Below are 12,907 nucleotides of genomic sequence, written 5' to 3'. Positions count from 1 at the left end.
TTGATTGATTAGTAAATCAATAAAGCCCCAATATACGTGTGACTAAATTAGACTTTGAGCCTCTCTGGGGGTGCGACCCTATTACAACCAGGTATCAAAACATATAAGGAGAACTTCGTCTAGTTTCTGCTGATGTTCTCAGCTTCTTCTACAGTCATTGCTGATACTCTCAGCTTCGTCTAGTTTCTGCTGATGTTCTCAGCTTCCTCTACAGTCATTGCTGATGCTTTCAGCTTCCCCTACAGTTTCTGCTGATGTCCTCAGCTTTGTCTAGTTTCTGCTGATGTTCTCAGCTTCCTCTAGTCATTGCTGATACTCTCAGCTTCGTCTAGTTTCTGCTGATGTTCTCAGCTTCCTCTACAGTCATTGCTGATGCTTTCAGCTTCCCCTACAGTTTCTGCTGATGTCCTCAGCTTCGTCTAGTTTCTGCTGATGTTCTCAGCTTCCTCTAGTCATTGCTGATGTTCTCAGCTTTGTCTAGTTTCTGCTGATGTCCTCAGCTTCTGCTAGTCATTGCTGATGTTCTCAGCTTCGTCTACAGTTACTGCTGATGCTCTCAGCTTTGTCTACAATTATTGCTGATGCCCTCAGCTTCTGCTACAGTCATCGCTGATGTCCTCAGCTTTGTCTACAGTTACAGCTGATGCTCTCAGCTTCGTTTACAATTATTGCTGATGCCCTCAGAACCCTCTACAGACATTACTGTTGTCCTCAGTCTCTTCCACAGCTACTGCACTGGTTCCAACCGAGAATCTCCTGCATTACTGGTCCTCCCAACATTCCGTCAACTCACCAGTCTTCACGTGACTCTCCATTAGGTGACAACCCAGCTATCCATTGCACTGGTGGCTCCCAGCACCAGTGTTCCAGTACCCATAACCGGTCATCTTTCCTCATAGAGTATACTGTCTGACTGCCACATCTGGATGAGCAGATCATTTATCAAGCCAGCCCAAATCTGTCCACAGTGCTCAAGACCAAGCCCAGTGTCCAGTAATAGTCCGGGTTCACAAACAAACTCAGCCGTGACAATACAGACGTAATCTAGTCCAGTTTGCTGACATTGTAAGATGCAAAGGAGATCCAGAATACCCTTGGAGGTAACAATGTAAAACAGGAATTAACTGCTGGCCGCAGGTTGACTATATGAATCCATATTGCATACCAAAGTTTCTGATATCTGTCTTTCTGTGAGGACTAATAGTGGTAAAAATGAGAGTGAAAGATCCAACAAAATAAGTTTTTATATTCTAAAAATGTTTTATTCCAAAATGGAGATATCATGAGCAGGGAACATGTCACAGACTTATGTCAATTTCAGTTTCCAAAGCCATACGCGTTTCATAGGCCACCTGGCTGCTTTCTCAGCATGGAAACATGATGATTATATACATTACAGCATTGGTTGTGTGTCAGTATTACTTAGCCAGCGGTTCTCGATTTGTTGCAGTGAAACATCATGTGTCCAACCTGCTTGCAGTTCCATGTCGATATAAAAACAAAATTTGATTTATAAGTGTAAAACATTTCCCACACTCATAACATGGAAATGGTTTCTCACCCGTGTGAGTTCCCTGATCTCTAACACCAGATTTCTAAAAAACAAAACAAAAAAAAGAACAAAATTCTCACTCTGAAAACACTTATGGTTTTGCACCTGTATGGGTCTTCTGATGTGTAACAAGATCTGCTATCTGAGTAAAACATTTCCCACACTCGGAGCATTTACATGGTTTCTCATCTTTGTGAGTTCTCTGATTATGTGTAGTAAGATGAGTTTTTCTGGTAAAACCCTTCCCACACTCAGCACACTTATATGGCTTCTCTCCTGTGTGACTTCTCTGATGTGTAATAAGAGATGATGTTCTTGCAAAACATTTCCCACACTCTGGGCAGGAAAATGGTTTCTCACCTGTGTGATGTCTCTGATGTTTAGCAACATCTGATTTTAGTGCAAAGCATTTCCCACACTCAGGACATGGGAATGGTTTCACACCTGTGTGAATTCTCTGATGACAGACAAGACCTGATTTCTCTGTAAACCATTTTTCACACTCAGAGCATGGAAATGGTTTCACACCTGTGTGAATTGTTTGATGACGGACAAGACCTGCTTTATCTATAAACCATTTATCACACTCAGAGCATGGAAATGGTTTCACACCTGTGTGAATTCTATGATGACGGATAAGAACTGATTTCTCTGAAAACAGTTTACCACACTCAGAACATGGCAATGATTTCTCACCTGTGTGAATCCTCTGATGTTCAAAAAGAAGTTCCTTGCGTGTAAAACATTTTCCACACTCCGTACATTGAAATGGTTTCTCACCTGTGTGAGTTCTCTGATGTTCAACAAGACGATAGTTACGTCTATAAGATTTCCCACACTCAGTACATAGAAACGGTTTCTCACCTGTGTGACTTTTCTTATGTTCAACAAGACCTGATTTCAAAGAAAAACATTTCCCACACTCATAACATGTAAATAATTTCACACCTGTGTGACTACTCCGATGTCCAGTTAGAAGATATTTGCGTGTAAAACATTTCCCACAGTCAGGGCATAGGAATGGTTTCACACCTGTGTGAACTGTTTTATGACGGACAAGAGCTGATTTCTCTGCAAACCATTTTTCACACTCAGAGCATGGAAATGGTTTCACACCTGTGTGAACTGTTTGATGACGGGCAAGACCTGCTTTATCTGCAAACCATTTTTCACACTCAGAGCATGGAAATGGTTTCTCACCTGTGTGACTTCTCTGATGTCTAACAAGATGGGATTTCTTTGTAAAACATTTCCCACAAACAGAACAGGGAAAGGATTTATCACTTCTACAAGCTGTACTGTGTGGTGCTGAGTTATCAGGACATTCCTTATGCTCAGAGGGATCAGATGATATATCTGCACTGGGAGGTGCTGGATCTTTATTTATGGAAATGGGGTTTTCTTCTGGAAAATTGTGTGTGACTTTTTCTTCTAATTTAAAAGATGAAGACAAAATCAGATTTCCCACAGAGGTATTCTTGTTCGAGCGTCTATCTGTTGGAAATAAAATAAATGTATGGACATTTCTTTAATTTTTATATAACAAATAGCAAATACTATGATCAAGTTCAAGATATTTAGTTGTTTATCTTTGCAAATGCTTAATTACGATGATACATTTACAAAACAAGAAATATAACTCTTGCAAACAGAAATAACTGTGACTTAAAATATAACAATCACATTACGAAGCACACTGCGCAGACTCAGCCCCAGGGACAAGCACACTGCGCAGCCTCAGCACCAGGGACAAGCACACTGCACAGCCTCAGCCACAGGGACAAGCACACTGCGCAGACTCAGCCCCAGGGACAAGCACACTGCGCAGCCTCAGCACCAGGGACAAGCACACAGTGCAGTCTCAGCCCCAGGGACAAGCACACTGCGCAGCCTCAGCCACAGGGACAAGCACACTGCACAGCCTCAGCCACAGGGACAAGCACACTGCACACAATCTGACCCAGGCACAAGCACACTGCGCAGCCTCAGCCCCAGGGACAAGCACACTGCGCAGCCTCAGCCGCAGGGACAAGCACACTGCGCAGCCTCAGCCCCAGGGACAAGCACACTGCGCAGCCTCAGCCCCAGGGACAAGCACACTGCGCAGCCTCAGCCCCAGGGACAAGCACACTGCGCAGCCTCAGCACCAGGGACAAGCACACTGCGCAGCCTCAGCACCAGGGACAAGCACACTGCGCAGCCTCAGCCCCAGGGACAAGCACAATGTGCAGCCTCAGCCCCACGGACAAGCACACTGCGCAGCCTCAGCACCAGTGACAAGCACACTGCGCAGCCTCAGCCCCAGGGACAAGCACACTGTGCAGTCTCAGCCCCAGGGACAAGCACACTGCACACACTCTGCCCCAGGGACAAGCACACTGCACACACTCTGCCCCAGGGACAAGCACACTGCACACACTCTGCTCTGGGGACAAGCACACTGCACACACTCTGCTCCGGGGACAAGCACACTGCACACACTCTGCTCCAAGGACAAGCATACTGCACAGAGACAAGCACACTGTATAACCTCAGCCACAGGGACAAGCACACTGCACAGCCTCAGCCGCAGGGACAAGCACACTACAGTCTCAGCCACAGGGACAAGCACACTGCTCAGTCTCAGCCACAGGGACAAGCACGCTGCACAGCCACAACCGTAGGGACAAGCACACTGCAAACACTCAGCAACAGGGACAAGCACACTGCAGTCTCAGCCACAGGGACAAGCGGACTTCCTAGCCTCAGCCACAGGGACAAGCACACTGCGCACCATCAGCCAAAGGGACAAGCACACTACGCACCATCAGCCCCAGGGACAAGCACACTGCGCACCGTCAGCCAAAGGGACAAGCACACTGCGCACTGTCAGCCCCAGGGACAAGCACACTGCGCACCGTCAGCCCCAGGGACAAGCACACTGCGCACCGTCAGCCCCAGGGACAAGCACACTGCGCATCGTCAGCCCCAGGGACAAGCACACTGCGCACCGTCAGCCCCAGGGACAAGCACACTGCGCACCGTCAGCCCCAGGGACAAGCACACTGCACAGCCTCAGCCCCAGGGACAAGCACACTGCATAGACTCTGACCCAGGGACAAGCACACTGCACACAGTCATCCCCAGGGATAGGCGCACTTCATAGCCTCAGCCACAGGGACAAGCACAATGCGCACTGTCAGCAACAGGGACAAGCACACTGCGTACCGTCAGCCCAAGGGACAAGCACACTGCGCACCGTCAGCCAAAGGGACAAGCACATTGCGCACCATCAGCCCCAGGGACAAGCACACTGCGCACCGTCAGCCAAAGGGACAAGCACACTGCACACCGTCAGCCCCAGGGACAAGCACACTGCGCACCGTCAGCCCCAGGGACAAGCACACTGCGCACCGTCAGCCCCAGGGACAAGCACACTGCGCATTGTCAGCCCCAGGGACAAGCACGCTGCGCACCGTCAGCCCCAGGGACAAGCACACTGCGCACCGTCAGCCCCAGGGACAAGCACACTGCACAGTCTCAGCCACAGGGACAAGCACACTGCACACACTCTGACCCAGGGACAAGCACACTGCACACAGTCATCCCCAGGGATAGGCGCACTTCATAGCCTCAGCCACAGGGACAAGCACAATGCGCACTGTCAGCAACAGGGACAAGCACACTGCGTACCGTCAGCCCCAGGGACAAGCACACTGCGCACCGTCAGCCAAAGGGACAAGCACATTGCGCACCATCAGCCCCAGGGACAAGCACACTGCACACCGTCAGCCAAAGGGACAAGCACACTGCACACCGTCAGCCCCAGGGACAAGCACACTGCGCGCCGTCAGCCCCAGGGACAAGCACACTGCGCATTATCAGCCCCAGGGACAAGCACACTGCGCACCGTCAGCCCCAGGGACAAGCACACTGCGCACCGTCAGCCCCAGGGACAAGCACACTGCACAGTCTCAGCCACAGGGACAAGCACACTGCACACACTCTGACCCAGGGACAAGCACACTGCACACAGTCATCCCCAGGGACAAGCACATTGCGCACCGTCAGCCCCAGGGACAAGCACACTGCGCACCGTCAGCCCCAGGGACAAGCACACTGCGCACCGTCAGCCCCAGGGACAAGCACACTGCACAGTCTCAGCCACAGGGACAAGCACACTGCACACACTCTGACCCAGGGACAAGCACACTGCACACAGTCAGCCCCAGGGACAAGCACACTGTGCACCGTCAGCCCCAGGGACAAGCACACTGCACAGTCAGCCCCAGGGACAAGCACACTGCACAGTCTCAGCCACAGGGACAAGCACACTGCACGGTCTCAGCCCCAGGGACAAGCACACTGCGCACCGTTAGCCCCAGGGACAAGCACACTGCGCACCGTCAGCCCCAGGGACAAGCACACTGCATACCGTCAGCCCCAGGGACAAGCACACTGCATACCGTCAGCCCCAGGGACAAGCACACTGCACACCATCAGCCCCAGGGACAAGCACACTGCGCACAGTCAGCCCCAGGGACAAGCACACTGCGCACCGTCAGCCCCAGGGACAAGCACACTGCGCACCGTCAGCCCCAGGGACAAGCACACTGCGCACATTCAGCCCCAGGGACAAGCACACTGCGCACCGTCAGCCCCAGGGACAAGCACACTGCGCACCGTAAGCCCCAGGGACAAGCACACTGCGCACCGTCAGCCCCAGGGACAAGCACACTGCAGTCTCAGCCACATGGACAAGCACACTGCACAGTCTCAGGGACAAGCACACTGCACACAGTCATCCCCAGGGACAAGCACACTGCACACAGTCATCCCCAGGGACAAGCACACTGCACACAGTCATCCCCAGGGACAAGCACACTGCACACAGTCATCCCCAGGGACATGCACACTGCGCACCGTCAGCCCCAGGGACAAGCACATTGTGTACCGTCAGCCCCAGGGACACGCACATTGCGTACCGTCAGCTCCAGGGACAAGCACATTGCGCACCGTCAGCCCCAGGGACAAGCACACTGCACGGTCTCAGCCACAGGGACAAGCACACTGCACAGTCTCAGCCACAGGGACAAGCACACTGTCACACACTCTGCCCCAGGGACAAGCACACTGCACACAGTCATCCCCAGAGATAAGAACACTGCGCACCGTCAGCCCCAGAGATAAGAACACTGCGCACCGTCAGCCCCAGGGACCAGCAAACTGCGCACCGTCAGCCCCAGGGACAAGCACGCTGCGCACCGTCAGCCCCAGGGACAAGCATGCTGCACAGTCTCAGCCACAGAGACAAGCACACTGCATAAACTCAGCTATAGGAATAATCACACTGCACAGACTCAGCCACAGGGATAAGCACTCCACAGACTCAGCCACAGGGATAAGCACACTGCATACTCAGCCACAGGGATAAGCACACTGCATAGCCTCAGCCACAGGGATAAGGACACTGCATAGCCTCAACCAAAGGGATAAGCACACTGCATAGCCTCAGCCAAAGGGATAAGGACACTGCATAGCCTCAGCCCCAGGGACAAGCACACTGCACAGCCTCAGCCCCAAGGACAAGCACACTGCACAGCCTCAGCCCCAGGGATAATCACACTGCGCAGACTCAGCCCCAAGGACAAGCACACTGCACAGCCTCAGCCCCAGGGATAATCACACTGCATAGCCTTAGCCACAGGGATAAGCACACTGCAGTCTCAGCCACGGGGATAAGCACACTGCACAGCCACACTGCAGTACTCCACCAAAAATAAAGACCTTAGGGAGTAACATTTCTAAAGTTAATGCACTGCCCATCCAGCCACTTCCATCACACACTGGAGACATGACAGCAGGGTACAGAGATGTGAGATAAATTAACAGCACATCCTATCCATGTATCTAGACTACTTGCAGTTATCCAGGAGGATGCACAGCTAGCATAGTATAACAATGACACAACCACTATGTCCCCTATTGGTTAGTATCTTATATTACTGCTCCAGGGCCAGCCATGCTACTGTGGCTGAACTACAGAACTCACAAGCCATGAGAGGGTTACACAGCAGCAGACAATGATGTCACAGAGCGGCTGGCAGGCAGCAGGACAGGGTAGGGGAATGGCACAATTCAATACAGATGGTGTAGTGGATAGCATTACTGCCTCACAGAACTGGGGTCATGGGTTCAATACCCACCACGGCCCTAACTGTGTGGAGTTTGTATGTTCTCCCCACACTTGAGTGGATTTCCTCCAGGTATTCCAGTTTCCTCCCACACTCCAAATATATATATTTTTTTGTATAATCTGTTTTTATTCAGGAAAATATAAAGATTACATCACGGTCAGTCACAAAAGCGACTATGTGTTAAATTAGGATTAAGTACATAATTGCCTATGGTAGCAGAGTAGTGGGTTGCCCCAGACCCTGGGGATCAGTACAGGTAAAGGCATCGGTACATCATCCTATAGCATCAATACAGTATCCACTTACTTTCTGTCTATACAATGAATACGATCGTGGTATCTGGGTGAACATAGTAGGATAGTTATAGGGAGAGTGAGGAATGAAGTAAAGAAAAGGAGGGGGAAAGAGCAAAGAGTGACCAGTACTGGGGACCTGCAAACTAAGAGATAGATGTAATGTCGTCTTTGTAATCGATCAATTCCGATGCTAAGTCACTTGGTTGCATAAATGTAATCTTTGTAGTTTTTGGAGGACGTGTATTCTACCCATGGTAGCCACGTGGTCATGAACTCTGAGAGTTTGTTTCTGGAAACCAGAAGAATGTTCTCCATGTTCATGTAGTAGTTAATTCTAGTGAACCATAGTTTTCTTGTGGGCGGAGTTGGGGACCTCCAGAGAGTGGGGATAACTGCCCGTGCTGCGTTAGATAGGTGGTGGAGCAATGATATTCTATGCTGGGCCAGCGAGAGAGAGGAGTGGGAAAGCAACCAGAAGGCCGGGTCAATAGGGCCGGAGGCATGGAGTATATCTTGAGAGATGGAAATGACATCAGCCCAGAAAGGGCGAAGTAGGGGGCAGCTCCACCAAATGTGCATTAGGGAGCCGGTGGCGCTAAGGCATCTCCAACATCTGTCCGTCACTCCAGGATACATGAAGTGGAGGAGAGAGGGGTGTCTGTACCATCTCATTAGTAGTTTATATTGGGTTTCCCTAACTTGTATGCACACTGAACTTTTGTGGGATTTGAGGAATATCATCCGCCAGTCCTTGTCCGTCAATTGAATCCCTAGGTCCCTCTCCCAGGCCACCTGGAAGGATGTAGGTGTTTGAGCATCAGTGCTTTGTAACAGTTTGTAAAGTGTAGAGACAGTATGCTGGGGGGAACACTTGGAAACACACAACCTCTCAAACTGTGTTAGTTCCCTTGAAGCCTGGAGATATCTATGCCTGGAATGCAAAAAATGTCTAAGCTGTAGATATTTCCAGAAGTCATGTTGTGGGATGTCCCATTTTGATCGCACCTCTGAAAACTGCCTAACTCCTGAGGAAGTCGCCAACTGGCCCACCCTAGAGACCCGCAAGGGCCCAGTCTCTAAAGTGGGAGGGCATTAAGCCGGGTAGGAAGTCAGGGTTTGCTAAAAAAGAGGTCAACGGGCCAAAAGCGGAAGAAAGGGAGGGCCAACTGCGCGCGATTTTCCAGAAAGAGAGGGTTGCATTGATAGTTGGGTGGGAGGGTGGAGGCCTGGGCAGGGAGGGAAGCCAAGGGAAGATCTCTGGGAATTGCTGCATGTAGAGCCCCTCTAGAGCCACCCACTGTTTGGTATCGTGACTCCTCGTCCAATCCAGAACCCTATTAAGCAAAATTGCCCAATAATAACCTCTGATATCTGGTAATTGGAAACCACCACTCCGGGTGGAACGAATCATAGTGGATCGACTAATTCTGGGTCGTCTCCGAAACCATATGAATTGTTGTATCAAGAGTTGTATGGACTTGAACCAGGAGTCTGGGATCCGTATGGGGAGGGCTTGTAATTTGTAGAGCAGCTTAGGGAGAGTATTCATTTTCACAACATTTACTTTCCCCAGCCATGAGAGTGGTTTGAGATACCATCTGCTATAATCAGCTCTGAGTGTTCGGAGAAGAGGTGCGAAGTACAAATTGAACAAACAGGTCAAGTCTCTCGGCAGCTGTATACCCAGATAGGATAGTGAGAGGTGTTCCAAGTGAAGGGGAAGGATCGCTTAAGTTTAGCCACTGTGTCGGGGGCGTGGAGATGTTCAGAGCGCAGGATTTGGACATGTTAATCTTAAAGTTGGAGAGTTGTCCAAAATGGGACAGTTCTTGCATGAAGTGAGGAAGGGAGGAGATCGGATGTGTTATTGTGGCCAATAGGTCAACAGCAAACAGGGAGAGTTTGTGGTCTGTATCTCCAACCCTCAGGCCAGTGATGTAGTCATTGGCCCTAATAGCTCTCGCGAAGGCTTCAATACAGAGGACAAAAAGTAAAGGGGATAGTCGTGTCCCATTACTTACACAGAAGGGATCGGATAAGGATCCATTGACTCAGACTCGGGCTGTGATCTGTAGAGTCCCATAATTCTGCCAAGTGCTAGGGGACCCAGTCCGATGTGCCCCAACAGACCTCATAAAACGCCAGCTGACTCTATCGAAAGCCTTTTCGGTGTCGGTAGATAACACGGTAGGGGGACCCCCCTGGGATGCTATATGGATTAGGCTCAGAACCTTGGTGGTATTGTCTTTGGCCTCGCGGTTTTGGACAAAACCCACCTGATCGTTATGGATTAGGGAGGGCAGGAATGCATTTAGTCTATTCGCCATTAATTTTGCAAACAGCGTAACATCGACGTTTAGAAGAGATGGGCCTATAGCTGGAGCAGATCGAGGGGTCCTTGCCGGGCTTAGGCAAAACGGAGATGTGGGCCTCTAGGGATTGGCTCGAAAAATGGGTATCTGCGGAGATGGAGTTGAAAGCCTGGAGAAGATAGGAGGAGAGAAGGTCTTTTGAATTGTTTATAGTATGCGAGCGTGAAGCCGTCCGGCCCCGGGCTCTTACCAGAGGGTGTCGAGGCCAGGGCGTCCTCCAGCTCTAGCTGGGTACCAAATATATTTTGATAGGCTAATTGGCTCTTAACAAAAAGATAACCCTAATGTGCAAGTGTTGACGTGTACATGGGCAGAATAGATGCAGTAAGAGGAAAAAATATACGTTATGGTAAAAACTTACCGTTGATAACGGTATTTCTCCTAAGTGTACAGGATCCACAGGATAACATTGGGATATGATGAAGCGACAGCGGATTTGCACCAATCGGTCAAAGCTTTTCGGCCTCCCGGCATGCAACGGGCCCGTCCATATATCCCCGCCCCCTGGCTCAGGAAAATTAGTTGTATTCCCAAAGCTCAAGGCAGGAGCATCATAGATAGCCCTACTAATCAGGCGAGAAGCGCAAACATTAGGAAAGGGAAAAGAGAAAATCGGCTGCGCTTAAGGTGCTTTACAGATGGGTATAAATCATGAAGAGTTGACAATCTTCTATATAAAATTTGTTTATTATATAAAATACATCTACAACAGATAAAATTGGTCATATAAAAGATAAATACATAACCATACTCAGAAGCACCATAATATGAGCACACAGTATCAATCAAAATTTATGTCTAGTAATCCCCTGATTCAGGGTACAGGATTGATACTTGTTTAGAAATTGTAACAATAGTAAAACTTAATCTTTACAATTTTACTCTCTACAGTGTGATGTGGCTAAATATAGAGACAGCAGAACTTTTTCTCCAATCATTGGAGACAGAAAAAGGGCCCAGCAGTCAAATGAGCAATGAACAATATACCGTTTTTACCTCTCCTATGGGCTGGTACTACCGAGCGTCCTCGGCAGAGTCCTGTATAACACCCACAGTATGATGTTGAGGAAATAGATTTTGATGAAGGAAATAATTATCCAGGCTTGCTCTTTAATTTGTAGGTCCCAAATGTAGGATGGTTGTTTGTATAATACCTAGGGCTGGTGGAGATCCTTTTTATGCCCTGAGCGTGGGTATTATAACATCTTCCGAGGTGTCAGTAGAACACACGCTGTTGCCGCTGATTGCGGTGAAGATTCACAGGTGTGACACCCGCCGAAGCCGCTGTACTGGTCCGTGTGAGAAGCGCAAACATGCACACCCTTACATACAAGAAGGAAGAGTTTAGTGAGTAAAAGGATCCTCAATCAGGAGCGTCAGGGTGGGAACCCTGTGGACTTAGGAGAAATACCAGTCTTACCATAACGTGTATTTCTCCAGCAGGGTCCACAGGATAACATTGGAATTTCCCAAAGCAATTTAGTGGTGGGGACGCTCCTGATTGGACAGGAGAATCCTTCGCCCGAATTCAGCGTCATGAGAGGCAAAGGTATCCATGGCATAATGTCTAATGGATGTGTTAATGGAAGACCATGTGGCTGCCTTACATATCTGTTCTGCTGAAACACCACGTTGTGCTGCCCATGATGGACCTACCTTACGAATAGAGTGAGCAGAGACATTAGCCGAAACAGGGAGATCAGCTTGTGAATATGCTTCTGAAATCGTCATCCGAAGCCATCTTGCCAGCCATCCTCTCTTGTGAAATTCGTAGAGAATGAAGACAGTGTCTTTCTGATGGCACTGGTACGATCCACGTAGATCCTTAAGGCACGGACCACGTCCAGCGATGTATCTCCCGCAGAAAGTCCCGGTTCCTGGAAAGCCGGGACTACAATTTCTTCGTTAAGGTGGAATTTAGACATCACCTTAGGAAGATACCCAGATTTTAGTTCTCAGAACTGCTTTATCTGGATAAAAAAAACAGAAATGGGGAACGACATGACAATGCCGCTAAATCTGACATTCCTATAGCTGACGGCATGGCCAGTAGAAAGAGAACTTTAGCGGTCAACCATTTAAGATCAACTTTATTTAGTGGTTCAAATGGGGCACCTTGATGGGCCTTTAGGACTAAACTTAAGTCCCAAGGCCCTGTAGGAGGAACAAAAGGAGGTTGAATGTGCAGCATTCCCTGGAAAAAAGTATGCACATCCTGTAAGTTGGCAATTTTCTTTTGGAACCATACAGTCAATGCTGACACTCTAACTCTCAAGGAAGCCACCTTCAAACTGAAGGAATGCTAAGACCCTGGAAACTCTGAAAGACCTGGAGTCCATTTTCCGTTCACTGTACCAATGAATAACGAGATTTATGGTAAGAACTTACCTTTGTTAAATCTCTTTCTACGAGGTACACTGGGTTCCACAGGGATAACATCGGGGTGTAGTGTTGGATCTTGTTCCGAGGCACCAACAGGCTAAAAGCTTTGACTGTTCACAGGATGCATAG

At 49.3% G+C, this 12,907-nt stretch overlaps 1 protein-coding gene across 2 annotated transcripts in view; it reads right to left on the bottom strand.

Annotated features, from left to right (window-relative positions):
* Positions 1 to 1,226: 1,226 nt before the first annotated feature.
* Positions 1,227 to 12,907, bottom strand: part of LOC135054625 (oocyte zinc finger protein XlCOF6-like) — a 61,305-nt gene continuing 49,624 nt past the window's right edge. For both annotated transcript variants that reach the window (XM_063957828.1, XM_063957829.1), the window contains one exon: positions 1,227 to 3,046. In XM_063957828.1, the coding sequence (XP_063813898.1) occupies positions 1,644 to 3,046 (1,403 nt within the window). In that variant the 3' untranslated portion in view covers positions 1,227 to 1,643. The remainder of the gene's footprint in view (positions 3,047 to 12,907) is intronic.

Source organism: Pseudophryne corroboree, chromosome 3, assembly GCF_028390025.1.
Source record: "Pseudophryne corroboree isolate aPseCor3 chromosome 3, aPseCor3.hap2, whole genome shotgun sequence".
In the NCBI taxonomy this organism is placed as follows: domain Eukaryota; kingdom Metazoa; phylum Chordata; class Amphibia; order Anura; family Myobatrachidae; genus Pseudophryne; species Pseudophryne corroboree.
This window is presented reverse-complemented; position numbering and strand designations above follow the sequence as displayed.